This window comes from Anomaloglossus baeobatrachus, chromosome 2, assembly GCF_048569485.1.
Source record: "Anomaloglossus baeobatrachus isolate aAnoBae1 chromosome 2, aAnoBae1.hap1, whole genome shotgun sequence".
In the NCBI taxonomy this organism is placed as follows: domain Eukaryota; kingdom Metazoa; phylum Chordata; class Amphibia; order Anura; family Aromobatidae; genus Anomaloglossus; species Anomaloglossus baeobatrachus.
This window is the reverse complement of record NC_134354.1, coordinates 678,715,161-678,731,585: the sequence shown is the minus strand read 5'-3', so window position 1 is coordinate 678,731,585 and position 16,425 is coordinate 678,715,161. Positions and strand designations below refer to the sequence as shown.

General features: G+C 41.8%; 1 protein-coding gene across 2 annotated transcripts in view; it reads right to left on the bottom strand.

The window, feature by feature from the left end:
- Positions 1–885: 885 nt before the first annotated feature.
- Positions 886–16,425, bottom strand: part of RAPGEF3 (Rap guanine nucleotide exchange factor 3) — a 116,739-nt gene continuing 101,199 nt past the window's right edge. For both annotated transcript variants that reach the window (XM_075337162.1, XM_075337163.1), the window contains exons 22-27: positions 15,054–15,104; positions 13,565–13,652; positions 12,936–13,000; positions 11,408–11,462; positions 6,015–6,086; positions 886–2,836 (exon numbers count right to left, since the gene is read on the bottom strand). In XM_075337162.1, coding sequence (XP_075193277.1) covers positions 2,715–2,836; positions 6,015–6,086; positions 11,408–11,462; positions 12,936–13,000; positions 13,565–13,652; positions 15,054–15,104 — 453 coding nt within the window. In that variant the 3' untranslated portion in view covers positions 886–2,714. The remainder of the gene's footprint in view (positions 2,837–6,014; positions 6,087–11,407; positions 11,463–12,935; positions 13,001–13,564; positions 13,653–15,053; positions 15,105–16,425) is intronic.

The window sequence follows — 16,425 nt, the reverse complement described above, 5'->3', positions numbered from 1 at the left end:
CTCCTAGATATGCTGGCTGGACACTTCCATTAGTGTCAGCTATAGCTTGTCTATACTGGTCTAGAGAGGTGGTTTGAGACTTACTGGTGGTTGTTGTGTATTATTGTTGTGGGCGGTTGGGGTGTTAACCCTTGATGTCCTTTTGTTACTGCCTTACCTTTTTCCTTAGTGTCTTACTGTTTGTTCCTGTGAGGTTGCTGTGTGTCTGAGTTTCTGTTTTTCCCTGTCTGTGTAAATCTGTGTTTCTATCACTCTCCTATCCATTCCTTTCTTAGGAATTGCAGGAGACAGATTAGCTTTGGTCAGGAGCATAGCTAGGCATCAGACTCTGGCATCTCTACCATTAGGAATAACCCTGAGGAAAAGGATAGCCTAGAGTCCCCTAGCATGACGAACAGTATAGGAGTTACTTTCCCTCACTATAGTACAGTCACATGACATGCTGCCATATTTTGATTTCAGTACATGTACTGTATCTCCCTACCCTTTCTTCCTACATCTTTTTTCGCAAGAGCTGAAAAAATTGTAAAAAACTAAATTATGTTGTAAAAAATTGGTAAAAGTTGCATTGGATGGGGTGGGTTAAAAGAAAAAAGGAAAAAAAAAAAAAGAAATATACCAATGTGGAAGCAGCTAAGAGAAGCAACACTATTGCTAGCATGAATTGACAGAGCAGTAAGTAGTTCCAGGGCAGTACAGGGCATATTGGGCTTCTTTGCCTCCAGTAAGGGTATTAGTGAGGAGGAAGCAGAGGTCATTTTACACAATATGGCACATTGCTCGTCCCTTTCACAGCAGGATAATATTACCTCTGATAGTAACCCTGTCAGTTTGTGTAAGAGTTCTTCATACAATGGTCTTCTGGTCATAAATGACTAAAGGATCATTTTTGGACAGTTTTTAATTTTGAAACACGAAATATCTGTCAGTACACTGTGTTATTAAATAAGCTGTTGGTTACTACTGGGTTACAATCTGTTTCCATAGTATGGACACTTTAACACAAACACTGACTTCGTAATGTTAAGGAGCGTGAATACAGTCCAATGAGACCCCAAAATGTTACACACATTCTTTACAGAACAATCAGAAGCTCAGCAGTACTGCGAGTTGCAATATCTTTTTTTAAAATTAGTTGTACATGGCAAATTAGAATTTTAAAAGCTTAAATTATCTCAATTCATATTATATTTTAATACAGCCATTTATATATACCGTATTTTTCGGTTTGTAAGACGCACCGAATTATACGACACACCCCAAATTTAGAGGGAAATTTAGAGTCCGTCTTACAATCCGGTGGTGTCTTACCGGGAGCGGGCGACAGTAGTGGTAGAGCGGGGTCACAGGAAGCAGGGGCAATTGTGGAATAGGGCGATGCTGTGGTGGCTGTGCTGGGACTGTGGGCGCTGTGCTGGAGCTGCAGACGCTGTGCTGGAGCTGCGGGCTGAGGGCACTGTGCTGTGGCATCCTGCAACTGTCGGTGGTGTGGACTTCAAATAATGGCGCCTGGAGTCGGCGTGTGCGCAGATGGAGCTCTTGGCTCAAGATCTCACCTGCGCACGTGCCACTTCCGGCCCAATGATCTTCCAGCAGTGGACTTAAGGAAAATGGTGCCCGGAGGTGGCGCGTACACAGATGAGATCTTGAGCCGAGAACTCCATCTGCGCACGCGCTGACTCCGGGTGCCATTAGTTTGAAGTCCGCACCGCCTACATTTTCAGGATGGCGCCAGCAGCCCCAGCACAGCGCCCTCGGCTTGCAGCCCCTCCACAGCACAGTTACAGCACATCGCCTGCAGCCCTAGCACAGCAAAGCACGCTCAGCCCACAGCCCCCGCAGCTCCAGCACAGCGCAGCGGCAGCATAGCGCCCGCAGCATTGCTCCTGCGACCCCTCTCCACCATCCCTGGTAAGCAATATTCGGATTATGAGATGGGAGGAAAAGTGCGTCTTATAATCCGAAAAATACGGTAGCCTGTGTAACTGAAAAGTTGATGTTCTATGGAATAAGAGATGTTTAAAAAACGAAGGGTAAAGACCACCACCTCATTTGAAGTCTTGTATTTTATAATTCAATTTTCTTTCATTTTGCCATAAACCATCATTCTATATTTACAATATCAGAAAAGTGCTGTATTTGTCATCTCTCTAACTATAATATGTAACAAACAGATTTGCAAATGCTATAATACTATTTAAAGTCTTAAAGATCAGCACAGACCGTTCTCTATATACATTCATGTGTGAAGCAGAACAAAAGCTCAGGAAAAACTATTCCAATATTAAGTTAACAAGATAAAATATTAAAAAAACAACAATATAATACAGTTTGGCCAAAACAAAATTGACCACAGATACAATTGTAACAAGTTTGTAACAAGTTTGTTAATTGCTTAGTAGGAGTCAAGAAATATTTTCAACGTGTTTGTCTGTATATAGTTTACCCTTTTCCTTAATATTATGAATCCTCATAATATCCTATCTTTTTGTATTGTTTGTGTCATCTCAGAGAGAGACTGAAATATTGGCTACAGTATCATTAGAGTAACAGGTAGTTGAGTTAATATACACATTCTACAAATGAAGAGTCCAAATATTGGACTGGCTGTGGTCCATGGACGGCCTCTGTCCCTGATACAGGGATTCAATTCCGGCAAATCTGTAGCAGCTCTTCCACATCCTCCTTAATTCCAGGTTTAGTGTTTCGACGTTTCAGGATGGCTCTAAGCTCCGTGACAACTCCATTAATTTCTTTTGATTGTCAATAACCTTCATATTCTGGACATAAGCCCATGTGGCGGCTGGACTTCTGAAATTAACGGAATACTCTGAACCTGAAAGGAACAACACAAGCAAATTAGTTTATAGCATATTTTTTATTAATGCAATTCTTCAATGATTTAAAAGGGAATCTGTCTGCAGGGTCAACCCTTCTAAACTGTCTATATGGACCTGTAGTGAAAATAACGGAGTAGCGGTCAGATAGGAGCGCTAGAGAACTGGAAGACAGTTATTTTCACATACATTATCCCCTTGAGGGATTAACGTCAGGAGCAGTTCTGGGAGCGGCGAGTTTTTACAACAATCACCAGGACCCACGATTGCTGTGACACCGGGTTGCTCTGACTGCATAGGACCTGCGGTGACGCACTTCCGGGTGCTCGTGGTCACGTGACCAACCAGGAAGGACTCGCTCCACTCTGTTCACTGGGACTTCAGACAGCTCCAGGCATCAGCGGGATCCCGTGGATCCTTTACTGCAACAACCGGGGTTGAGAAGCCTCCAAGCAATACCATAATCCCCCTCACCACCGGGTGCTACTCAGCGCATCTCCCTCTCTCCTTTGTTACTTATATGTACCTGTAGGTCATAGGAAACTAAATAAAGTGATACCTCGATATCTGCGATCCGATGCCTTAAGGCTGCTTTACACGGTACGACCGATTGTGCAATTTCACAATCGATCGTACCCACCCCCGTCCTTTTTGCGTCACGGGCAAATCGCTGCCCGTGTCGCACAAAGTCGGTAACCCCCGTCACACGTACTTACCTCTCATGGGACCACACTTTGGGCGGCGAACGTCCACTTCCTGGAGTGGGAGGGACGTTTGGCGTCACATCGACGTCACACGGCCGCCGGCCAATGGAAGTGGAGGGGCGGAGATGAGCGGGACGTAAACATCCCGCCCACCTCCTTCCTTCACATAGCCGGCGGCGGCCGTGTGATGCAGGTGAGCTGCTGTTCATCGTTCCCGGGGTGTCACACGGAGTGGCGTGTGCTACCACGGAAACGATGAACAACTAAATTATACGATATTATGGAACCTAGCGACCAGTACACGACTCACGATTTGTGAGCGATACTGCGTCGCTAGGAGGTGTCACACAGGCCGGCATCACCAGCGATGCCGGATGTGCGTCACAAAAACCGTGACCCCGACGATCTATCGCACGATAGATTGTCTGGTGTAAAGCAGCCTTTACTCCAGAGAAGTCTACATTTTTCTTATAGGGCCAGACAATGATCTGCATGAGACTCTGCCTCCAGGGCTTATTTTTAATAAAAGGGGGAATTACAAGTGTGAAAAATATAAATATTACAGTACAGCAGAGCTGAACTTTGTCTCCTTACAAACATATTTGCTGCAGCTCTCACAGCTCTGCTGTATTACAACAATATTGCAACTCTAGCTGCCTGTGAAATGGAAGCTTAGGCTGAAAGGAACCTGCAGATGTGTCAATTAAGTCAGGAGAGCAGAAAGCTGCCATCAAATATCACACTGGTAACTCCCACCTTTATTTAACCCCTTGACCCTCGAGCCTGTTTTCACCTTCATCACTGGGTCATTTTTTTTCAATTCTGACCAATGTCACTTTATGTGGTAATAACTTAGGAACACTTGAACGGATCGCAGTGAGTCTGAGACTGTGGTTTTTTTTGTGACATATTGTACGTCATGTTAGTGATACATTTAGGACACTATTTTTTTAGTTGTGAAAATATCGAAAATTTAGCAATTTTCAAACTTTACATTTTTATGCCCTTAAACCAGAGTTAGGTCACACAAAATACTTAATAAATAATATTTAAATTTAAAATGGACACTGGCGCTCATCCAGGGGGATAATGGGGGAGGGAGGGAACCTAGTTGTAACTGTGTTAGAACTAGTAGGAGATGCAGATAGTAGGCAGGGTCTGCGTAAGCCTGTCAGAGCTAGGGTAAATAAAATACAAGTACTACTGCGCTCACTAGAGGGGGGGAAGGGGTTTAAGTTGGGGTGTTGGTCGGAAAAATAAATAAAATAATTAAATAATTAGATATTTTACCACATTCTCACCCATATCTAATTATTTTATTTATTTTTCCGATCAACACCCCCACTTAAACCCCTTTTCCCCCTCTAGTGAGCGCATTAGTACTTGTATTTTATAATAAATAACATTTACCACATGTCTACTTTGCATCAGCTCCATTTTTTATTAACTTTTTTGTTACGAACTTAGAAGGGTTAAGGTGCCCAGTACATTGTAGTGCCCATACATCTTGTCCTGCTCGTGCTCTGGAGACAAAAACCACATAAATAAAGAGGGGTTCCTCACTACAACAATGCTAAACATGTGGATGTTAACTTTGGTTTATACACATTATGGTGCACAGAAGGGAGTGGGCATTGGAATTTTGGAGTGTAGATTTTGCTGGTTTTTGTTTTTGGGGGGAGCCCTAGCACTTTTCTAGAGCCTTTGTGCTACCAGTAACATGGAAGTCTCCTATATTTCTGTTAACAGATGACGGACCTTAGAGGGGACTTGTTTTTTGTGGGTTAATCACTTTCAAACAATGTGCAAGCCCTGAAAAAGTTATATAGAAAGTTTGGAAGGATTTCCAGTGTTTTCGACTGGTTGAGATGGATCATGTGATATAATCCTCAATTTGAGAGTCATAATGCTGGGTCTCTGACGTTGTCAGTTCCTTAGACCTTGGGATGGGCAGAGTGTTCAGCTATATTAGGGCTATATACAGTATATCCGAGGCCTTAGTATGGCTGTCCACAAAACCAAAAGGGATTTGCTTTTCAGGTTCTGATAACTGTAGCTCAATTATAATTCTAATATAATTAGATTGTCAAGAGACTGAGAGAGCTCATAAGTCCAAGTGAATTCAGTCTCTGACCACCCGGACTGACAGCTGCAGCTTATACAGAGCAGTGAGAGAGTTCAGCCACAGGAGGGACACTGAGCAGCTGTCATGCTATGTATGAGGACAAGTCATCTCTCCTATTCCAAACAGTGCAAAAATATTGTGCCACTAGACACAGAGTTGAAGTCCAGTGTATTCATGATGCTAGCAATCCTATTTAACTTTTTGGTTGTTCTGTACTTGCTTACACGGAAGTCCTTCAATGACATACAGTGACCTTTGCTATAAGTAAGGCCAAATAGTGCCATGAATAACAAGAACATGTCTGATTCCTACTTATTCTACAATAGCAATCAAAAGTAGCGGACTCACATGTGGATGCCCGAACATGAGTGGCTTCTTCAAGAATATGTAGCGGTCGTGCCCGAAGAGGAGAAAGAGGAACTGCAGAAAATAAAACACATGATAAACTATTCACACAGAAATGAGGGTATACTTTATTGTATCTACCTTATTAATCTGTTTTTGCCTCTACTAAATTTGCTGGGTGTAAATTTGATGTGTTCAGTGACAGTCATATACATTTTAAAGTGAACATACAGAATTCATATGTAAAACTTAGTTTTTATTCATATTCCATTAAAAATTGATGTGGATCATATCCAAGGTATAAAAATCCCCATGGGCGGTAAGATGAGATAACAAGGATGGTACGCGTTTCGAGCTATATGCTCTTAATCTCAATCTATCCACATGGATTGAGATTAAGAGCATATAGCTCGAAACGCATACCATCCTTGTTATCTCATCTTACTGCCCATGGGGATTTTTATACCTTGGATGTGATCCACATCAATTTTTAATAAATATGAATAAAAACTAAGTTTTACATATATGTTGGACACGAGTGCTGGATCCCTCTCTTTTCCTGGAATTCCCTGGCCGAGCCGGCCTTTCCGTGCACCTGTTCCTCATCAGGAGTCTCCACTGATCTGGGTGAGCTGATCTTCCTTTCTCCGCCCTGATACAGAATTCTTAGTATTGTATATATTATTGAAAGCATTTAACACTTAAGGTGCTTTTTCATTATTGCCATGCTCCCCATACACATTTTTGAAAATATACGGTAGTTTCCATGACCAGGGGGCCACAATTGGTTTCTTTAACATTTTTAAAGGCGTCATCCTGCTATGCCATATGCATATCCTCAAAGAACCAACGTGAAAATCCACTGAAAAACTCTGGTGGACACCGTGTGATGAGGTATTACATATTTATCTATTGATTTGTATGCAGACTATGTAATACCCCATTGTCACTGCATTAATTGCTGCAAAAAAGAAGGAAAGCCACTTTTTGTTCATCTCTAAAAAAAACCCATTTATCACCAGAAGGTTCTTTAATTACAGATAACCTGTTATCACCATTTAGTATGTTAAAGTAAAGGCATGGCCACAATGGCGCTGTTATACAGATTCAATAGATACCTGTAGTGAAGAAATCCACAGCCTGGTTGTTCTTTAATCCATATTTGAAGTTTGGGTGTAATGTTTTCGGTGCACTGGGATGGGTCTGTTTGGCGGAACAGTGGGTGGAGTTTTCGACTCTGCTCCGGCCTCTCTGCCTGCCTCTGGTGTTATGTGCCTCCTATTTTAAAGTTCTCAATGGCAGAGTCCTCACCGTAGGCGGCACTTTTTGCAGATTAATCTTCCAGCAGTGTTTAGTAAGATGGCATTAGTGACGGAGCATGCACATTTTCAGATCTCGGCTCAATGACGAGCTGAAAAATTATTCTGTGCATGCACCGCTACCGGCGCCATTTTACTGAAGATCGCTGGGATATGACTCTGCGCATGCACTAACTGGGCGGGTCACTGCAAGAGATGGGAAGGACACACAGACACCAAAGGCAGGCGGAGAGGACGGGCCAGAGCTGCAGACCCTTCCCACTGTCGCGCCCCAATGTACTGAAACGTTATTACACCCATACTTCAAATGTGGATTAAAGACCAACCAGAATGCAGATTTCTTCTCCAAAGGCATGTATTTAGACTGAGGAAGGCACAAATTTCATGTGGCGATACGTGTGGGGTCTTCTTTCCTCATTCCGTTTCATGTCATACTAACAGGTGTCTTGGTATATATATTTTGTCTTCTTGGAGTTATACTCATAGTAATGGTTATTTATGCCTAGTTTAAGCCTTAATATGGCCTCATGCATAACATCTCAGTAAATCTAATATATATAAAGCTGAGTGTATGTATGTGTGTGTATGTCTGCTAAAGGAATCCGCACCGTCCCATTTACAATCATGAAATTTTGCACAGACACTCCATGTGACTCAGTGAACATCATAGACTGTTTGGACGGGAAAATTTAACCCGCGCTTTACAGTTACTCTCCAAAAAAGCAGCCTCCATTAAAGTCAATGGAGTTGCAAGCTTTAGGTTATTAATAGGAGCTGTGAGTGGTTGCTATAGGAACAAAATAAATTGTTAGTATAAGAAGCTTATGTGTGAGGCAATACAGACAGGGAGACAGAAAGAGAGAGAGAGACAGACAGTCAAAGAGACAGACAGAGGCAGACAGGGAAAGAGACAGAGAGACAGACAAGGAAAGACACAAACAATGAAAGAGACAGGGAAAGAGACAGAAACAATGAAAGAGACGGGGAAAGAGACAGAGACAAGTAAAGAAACAGGGAAAGAGACAGAGACAAGTAAAGAGACAGGAAAAGAGACAGAGACAGGGAAAGACACAGACAGGGAACGGGACTGACGGGGAACGGGACTGACAGGGAACGGGACTGACGGGGAACGGGACTGACGGGGAATGAGACTGACGGGGAACGAGACTGAGACACAGAAATAGAGAGAGATAAACAGAGACTGATACAGACACACAGAGACTGACACACAAAGACAGACAGAGACAGACACTTGGAGAGAGACAGAGAGACAGTTACTATCCCGGGCAGCACCCAGGTACTACAGCTAGTATTATTTATTTGTGGGAAACATTTGCCATTATAGTATTGCCATTCTGGTAGTTTTGTTATATGCCCTTTGGTTGTTATTGTGTGACAGCATGTAATTATATCATAACTCTGCATATTAGTTTTTCTTGTCATATATCCTGTTTATTGTATGTACAGTCATGGCAAAAAGTTTTGAGAATGCTACAAATATTAATTTTTACAAAGTCTACTGCTTAAGTTTTTCTAATGGCAATTTGCATATACTCCAGAATGTCATAAAGAGTGATCAGCTTAACAGCAATTACTTGCAAAGTCAATATTGGCTAAGAAAATTAACTTTAACCCCCAAAACACATTTCAACAGCATTGCATTCCTGCCTTAAGAGGAGCAGCTAACATTGTTTTAGTGATTGTTCCATTAACACAGGTGTGGGTGTTGATGAGGATAGGGCTGGCGATCAATCAGTCATGATTAAGTAAGAATGACACCACTGGACACTTTAAAAGGAGGCTGGTGCTTGGTATCATTGTTTCTCTTCAGTTAACCATGGTTATCTCTAAAGAAACACGTGCAGCCATCATTGCTCTGCACAAAAATGGCCTAACAGGGAAGAGTATCGCAGCTACAAAGATTGCACCTCAGTCAACAATCTATCGCATCATCAAGAACTTCAAGGAGAGAGCTTCCATTGTTGCCAAAAAGCCATGAAGGACCAGCAAACGCCAGGACCGTATCTTTAAACTGTTTCAGCTGCGGGATCGGACTACCAGCAGTGCCGAGCTAGCTCAGCAATGGCAGCAGGCTGGTGTGAGTGCTTCTGCACGCACTGTGAGGCGGAGACTGCTTGAGCAAGGCCTGGTTTCAAGGAGGGCAGAAAAGAAGCCACTTCTCTCCAGAAAAAACATCAAGGACCAACTGATATTCTGCAAATGGTACAGGGAGTGGACTGCTGAGGACTGGGGTAAAGTCATTTTCTCAGATGAATCCCCTTTTCGATTGTTTGGAACATCTGGAAAACAGCTTATTAGGAGAAGAGGTGAGCGCTACCACCAGTCTTTTCTCATGCCAACTGTTAAGCATCCTGAAATGATTCATGTGTGGGGTTGCTTCTCAGCCAAGGGAATCGGCTCACTCACAGTCTTCCCTAAAAACACAGCCATGAATAAGGAATGGTACCAGAATGTCCTCCAAGAGCAACTTCTCCCAACTGTCCAAGAGCAGTTTGGTGCCCAACAATGCCTTTTCCAGCATGATGGAGCACCTTGCCATAAAGCAAAGGTGATCACTAAATGGCTCATGGAACAAAACATAGAGATTTTGGGTCCATGGCCTGGAAACTCCCCAGATCTTAATCCCATTGAGAACTTGTGGGCAATCATCAAGAGATGGGTGGACAAACAAAAACCAACAAATTCTGGCAAAATGCAAGCATTGCTTATGCAAGAATGGACAGCTATCAGTCAGGATTTGATCCAGAAGTTGATTGAGAGCATGCCAGGGAGAATTGCAGAGGTCCTGAAGAAGAAGGGTCAACACTGCAAATATTGACTTGCTGCATTAACTCATTCTAACTGTCAATATAACCTTTTGGTACTCATAATATGATTGCAATTATATTTCTGTATGTGATGTAAACATCAGACAAACACAATTAAAAAACAGAGGGCAACAGTTCATGTGAAAATATAATTTTGGTGTCATTCTCAAAACTTTTGGCCATGACTGTATTAGGCCTCCTTCACACATCTGTGCAAAACACTAACGTTTTGCATGGTGCATGGTGAAGGTACGCATGTGTGTCTGTGAGTGTTCTATGTGTGCAGTTCATGTGCTATCCATGTGACATCCGGATAGCACATGGACAGCATGAGCTGGTATACTGGTATACTTACCTATCCTCGGCACTGCTGTTACTTCCGGGTCTGTGGTCAGTGCAGTGAATATGCATGAGCATAATGAGCGGGACTCGGAAGTAACAGCAGAGGCGGAAACATCAGCGCCAGGAACAGGTAAGTATAAAAATTCTTTATTCCTATGTGACCTTTGTTTTCTCCGCTACATGTGACAATGATGTCACACGGATCACATTAGTGTGCAGTCTGTGTGACACCTGTGCTGTCAGCAGAAAACTGATATGTTGCCGTGTAGCGCACACGGACACACTTGTGCTCCACATGGATACACAGTCTATATGAAAACATTGTGTGATCATGCCCGTTGATTTTAATGGGTCTACTTGTCTCCGTGTATCTGGTACGTGTGGAAACGGATGTCACACGTACCGGAGACATGGATGTGTGAAGGAGGCCGTAGGCTGAGGAGGAGAGATCATCGTCTTACCATAGGATTACCTTATGTTTTATATAACTAGCCAATAAGCTTTTTAATTATTTTTAGATTTGTGTCATTGTTTAGCCATTATTGTTATTTACTAGTTATCCGAATCATTTGCATACTTCTTTCTCTATGTTGTTGTACATTCTTTCAGTATGTGCTTCGGCTAATAGAGGCCAATTTGTTAGTGCCCTCTTTTTCTTTTTTGTTCCATTGAATCTGTATAAATTTGCCATTATGACCAAGCTTTTATTTTAACATGCTATATCGTAATGATAGGTTCATCTTTAATACCACAATCAAAATAAAAACAGACTCTGCTTTAATCTGTTTTAATATCTACTGTATGTCTCCATCACATCATCATCCTGTGTATAATCTATTAAAACATGTTCTAATGGAGAAGATTAGTGTATACAGATAGGTAATGGTGTATGAATAACAGCACGTACTGTAACTCTGGCTGCGGTAAGTGTGAAACATCTGGACAGTCTTTGCAATCATCCGCTGTGAAAATAATAAAAAAAAAAAATCAACAGTTATAAATACAAGTTATGTAACATACAAATAAGACGCTACAACATGAGATGACTGCTGTTTTTTTGTTTGTTCTTGTTTAAAAAAACAAACAATCTGTATTTCCTTCAATTTTCTATTACCTGTAAAAACAACACCATCATTCTACTATGAAGATGAATCAGACTCAGTAAACTATTGTAAGCAAATGCTGCATTATTCTGAACACTCTAAAGTGTCAGCTCTGTGATCTAGGCAGATTATATAGAACTGCATTCTCAGAAATTCTATTTGTTTAGAAAATAATTGCTTTTATGAACAAGTGAAAAGTAATACTAATACATTTCTTCCTCATGTCTTCATTTGTTTTTCCACATCTACTTTTTAAAAGACAAGCTGTTTTAAAGTGTGTGTGTGTGTGTGTGTCTGCGCAGTGAGGACATGGAAGCAGGAGCATCGCCGGTGACAGGTGAGTATTCAGAAAGCAGTGTGTGTACAATGACATCAAGGAGGTCATTGGAGTTTCCAATGAACTCTGATGAACTCGTGAAGTCACTGACATCAGAGTGTCATCAGAGTTCATTGGGAACTCCAATGACCTCCTGGATGTCACTGCACACACACTGCTTGCTGAATACTCACCTGTCCCTGCGGTGCTATACCCATCGCTGTCCCCGCGATGCTTCGGCTTCTAGCTCCTCAGTGCAGTGAATAATCAATGAATATAATGAGCGGTGGTCAGAAGCGGGAGGCAGCAAAGCCGAAGAAAACAGCCCTGGATACAAGTGAATATAGAAAATCTTTTTTTTTTTCAAAGACCAGTGTTTTCTCCGGTACATGTCACACGTATGCAAACACAGAAGTCACACGTTTGACATATGTGTGACACATGACACACGTATGACCATAGCCATGCGTGTGGTTTGTACCTAATTAAATATGGACGTCTGAAACTGGCCTGAGGCAGTATACCAACATCCAGGGCTACTCAAAAAAGTCCCCATCTGGAGACCCGCTCTTCATAGCTGTTTGCTTGACCTGGTGCTTATGCACCAAGCTGAAAGACAGCTGCGAGCCACACATCACAGGCCTAAAAGCCACATGTGGCTCCCAAGCTATAGGTTGGGTACCCCTGCATTAGATGCTTCAGTACAAAGGCTAGTATCTGAGTCTGTTTTATTGCTGCTAATGTGAATGTAGATTTCCTGAAAGAACAGGATGTATGATTATAGAATAGCCCCAGTGGCCAATGGGAAAATTGCAAGATTTTTATGTTTTTAGTAGTATAGATCTTGATATAAAAAGTAAAATTAAAATATTATAAAAAAACAACATTCTGTATATGCACATAAACCCTGACTTAAACTGAAGGCCATTTTCTGACAACACATTTCCTTTAAAGATTTTTTCTTATAGGTGCCATATACTGTATGTGTATTTTTTAGTTTTTTATTATTAACTTACCATCTTTTCAAAGTTTACTAGGTTGTCCAAAGTACTTCTATTGCCCTCATGGATAAATGTAAGGTCTGTAAAATATTCAATAACATAATGTTAATGTATTGCCGGACAGTGTACCACTCTTCTGGAAGTATAAATGTAACAAACATATGAGGGGAGATCAAGGACGTAACCTGCATTGCAGTCAGTATTTTTTTGGATGCTGCATGTTGTACCACAAACTGAAACCCTGATTTTATGGGGTAAGACCACTGCAGCCAATCACTGCCCAAAGCAATGACATGTTGATCATTAATGCAGTCAGTGATTAGCTGCGAGCAGTCACATGTCCGTCCAATAGAAGAGGAAGACCAGACACTGGACAGAGACCTGGGCAGCATTTTAAGAAGGATCAGGTAAGTTTTTTTTATATATTGTATATATTGCCATGTTCTCCCTGTGTTTGTGTGAGTTTCCTCCCACACTCTAAATACATACTGATAGGGAATTTAGATTGTGAGTCCCAATGGGGACAGTGTTGCTGATGTATGTAAAGTGCTGCGGAATGTGATGGCGCTATATAAAGATAAAGCTTATTACTATAACTAATCCAGATATAAGCTACTTTTATTCAACTGTTTTTGTTTTCATACCTTTTAAAATAAGAGGAAGAAAAGGAATAAGTGGAGGGCTGAGTTTGGCTACTGCTAGCCTGTAGGCTCTATGATTCCAGGATGGGTCCTGCAACAATAAAGAAATACACAGTGTTAATTCAAACTTAGCTGTATATGATTATTAACCCCTTCACATCATGGCCATTTAGTTTTTTCCTCCCCTTCTTCCAAGAGCCATAACTTTTCCTTTTCCATCAATATTGCCTTATGAGGGCTTGTTTTTTGCTGGATGGGTTGTACTTTCGAATGACACCATTTATTTTACTACATAGTGTGCAGGAAAATGGGAAAAATTCCAAGTGTGGAGAAATTGCAAAACAAAAGTGAAATTCCACAATTGTTTTTTGTTTTTATTTTATTTACCATGTTCAATATATAATAAAATGACTCGCTCATCACTAATAAGCATCCATTTTTTTTCTAGCAAACAAGTCACCCAATGTTGTGACAATCTATACCCCCATGATAATGGATGCAAAATGTATTCAACATGTATGTTAAAGTAGACAAACTAGTTTAAAGGCCGCTTTACACGCTACGATATATCTAACGATATGTCGTCGGGGTCAAGTCGTAAGTGACGCACATCCGGCATCGTTTGACATATCGTAGCGTGTGACAGCTATGAGCGTCTGTGATTGAGCAAAAATACTCACCTTATCGTTGCTCGTTGACACGTCGCTCATTTTCAAAAAATTGAACGTCCTTCTGCGCACCGGTTGTTCATCGTTCCCGAGGCAGCACACATCGCTCCGTGTGACACCCCGGGAACGATGAACTGCAGCTTACCTGCGTCCCGCCGGCAATGCGGAAGGAAGGAGGTGGGCGGGACGTTTACGTCCCGCTCATCTCCGCACCTCCGCTTCTATTGGCCAACCGCTGTGTAACGATCGCACGATAAAGTGGCCTTTAGGCTATGTGTGCACTAGAAAATGGACTTTTCTTAAGAAAACCCGCACCCTCTGGCAGAATACCGCACCCGCGTTTTTGCCGCGATTTTGCCGTGGTTTTCCTGCGGGTTGGTCCCTGCGTTTTTTTAGCATTATCTATGAGAAAAACCACAGATACCTGCAGAAAAGAAGTGACATGCTCATTAATTCTGCAGCGGAAATTCTGCGGGTAAATCCGCAGGTTTAAAAAAAAAAAAAAGCAGTGTGCGCAAATCATTTTTTTATACCGATCGGTTTTGCTGGGGAATGACTGCAGAAATGTTAGACACATTTTCTGCAGCAAATCCGCTGTAAAATCTGCAGTAAATCCACAGCGTGCGCACATAACTTAAAGCATCACCTTTTTTGTTACAAGGTAAAAAAGTATAACTGATCAAAATGACAAAAAAAGTGGTATGAAACCATTTTCATAATATACTGTATGTATATATACGATCTGCTTAGCTCCAATGTATAGTAAACCAGGCAGTAATAGACTATATGAATATTACACTACTATATAAAACTCTAAAACTTACCATGAGCCTTTCAAAGATAGAATATAGCTTTCTGGTTTTGTTGGGCAACCTCTAAAAGAAGCAAAAATAAAATTAACTTACTTTTTTGTTTGCATTATATGGAAATAATTGGAAGAGTCCGAGCTCTAAAGTGTAATGTCAGGTAACAGCTGCATTATTATCCATATTTTCTGCTAGGAAAAACTTTTCCAAAACAATCTTAGACTATGTTCACACACAGAATTTTTGCAGTGTTTATTTCTGCAGCCAAAACCTGCTCTAATGGCAGTAAAAAAGGCTGAGTTCAAACTGCCTGCTGTTAGGTGTTTTTGCAGATTTTTTTTTTTGTTGAAAATTATGTGTAATTTGTCTACAGTACATAGATTTAGTTTTATTCACCAAAAACGCAGTAAAACTTTTGCTGTGTTTTTTGCACTCTCAATGCTCTCTATGGGTGAAGAAAAGCAGCAAAAACACTGAAAAAAATGACATAATGCAGAATTAACAATCACTGTAGTTCTCAAATTCGGTCAGAAAACTAAAACTAAAAGCGTGCATGAGATTTCCTGACGTCTCACAGCTTTTGAAGGTATTGTAAAAAACAGCTTTTAATTTGCATACAAAACATGCATGTGAACATACCGTATATACTCATGTAAAAGCCGACTTTTTCAGCACTTTTTTTTACGCTAAAAAAGTCCCTCTTGGCTTATACTCTAGTGAGGGTCCCACTTCCGCATTATAAGATTCATTTTTCCCCCAAAACTGGGGGTAAAATGGAGGTGCATCTTATAATCCGGATAAAGCTTACCGGGGCGGAGCGTGGTCACAGGACAGAGTGTCGGCGAAGGTGTGGCTCAGGAATGTTGCGGTGGTGTCGCAGCTCAAGAGGGTAGGCGATACTGGGGGATAAGGGGGGTCATGGTGGGCGGCATACCTCATTGAACCTGCCGACGGGATGCGGAGATCCGTAATCTCAATCTGCGCACGCGCCACTTCCGTAGTCATTTTCTTGAAGTCTATTGTGTTAACCGCAGGCTGGTTAAATAGATCTGACAGCCCGCCAGCAGGCTCAATAACGCCCGCCGTCACACCCCTGAGTCACCAGCATTGCCGACCCTCCTGAGCCGCGACACCCCCAAGCCATAAGTATTGCTGACCTTCCGTCCTGTGACCCTACTGAGCCATGGGCACCCCTATCCCCTGAGTGTACAGCATCACCGACCCAGCCTCCTGAGCCGCGACACCACCACCACTACGCCGCCCTAGTGAGCTAATTAATATAAGACACACTAGGATTATAAGACGGACCCCCATTTTAACATTAAAAAATATGTTTTCCAATCTTCCTCCTCTAAATTTAGGGTGCGTCTTATAATCCTAGGCTTATACG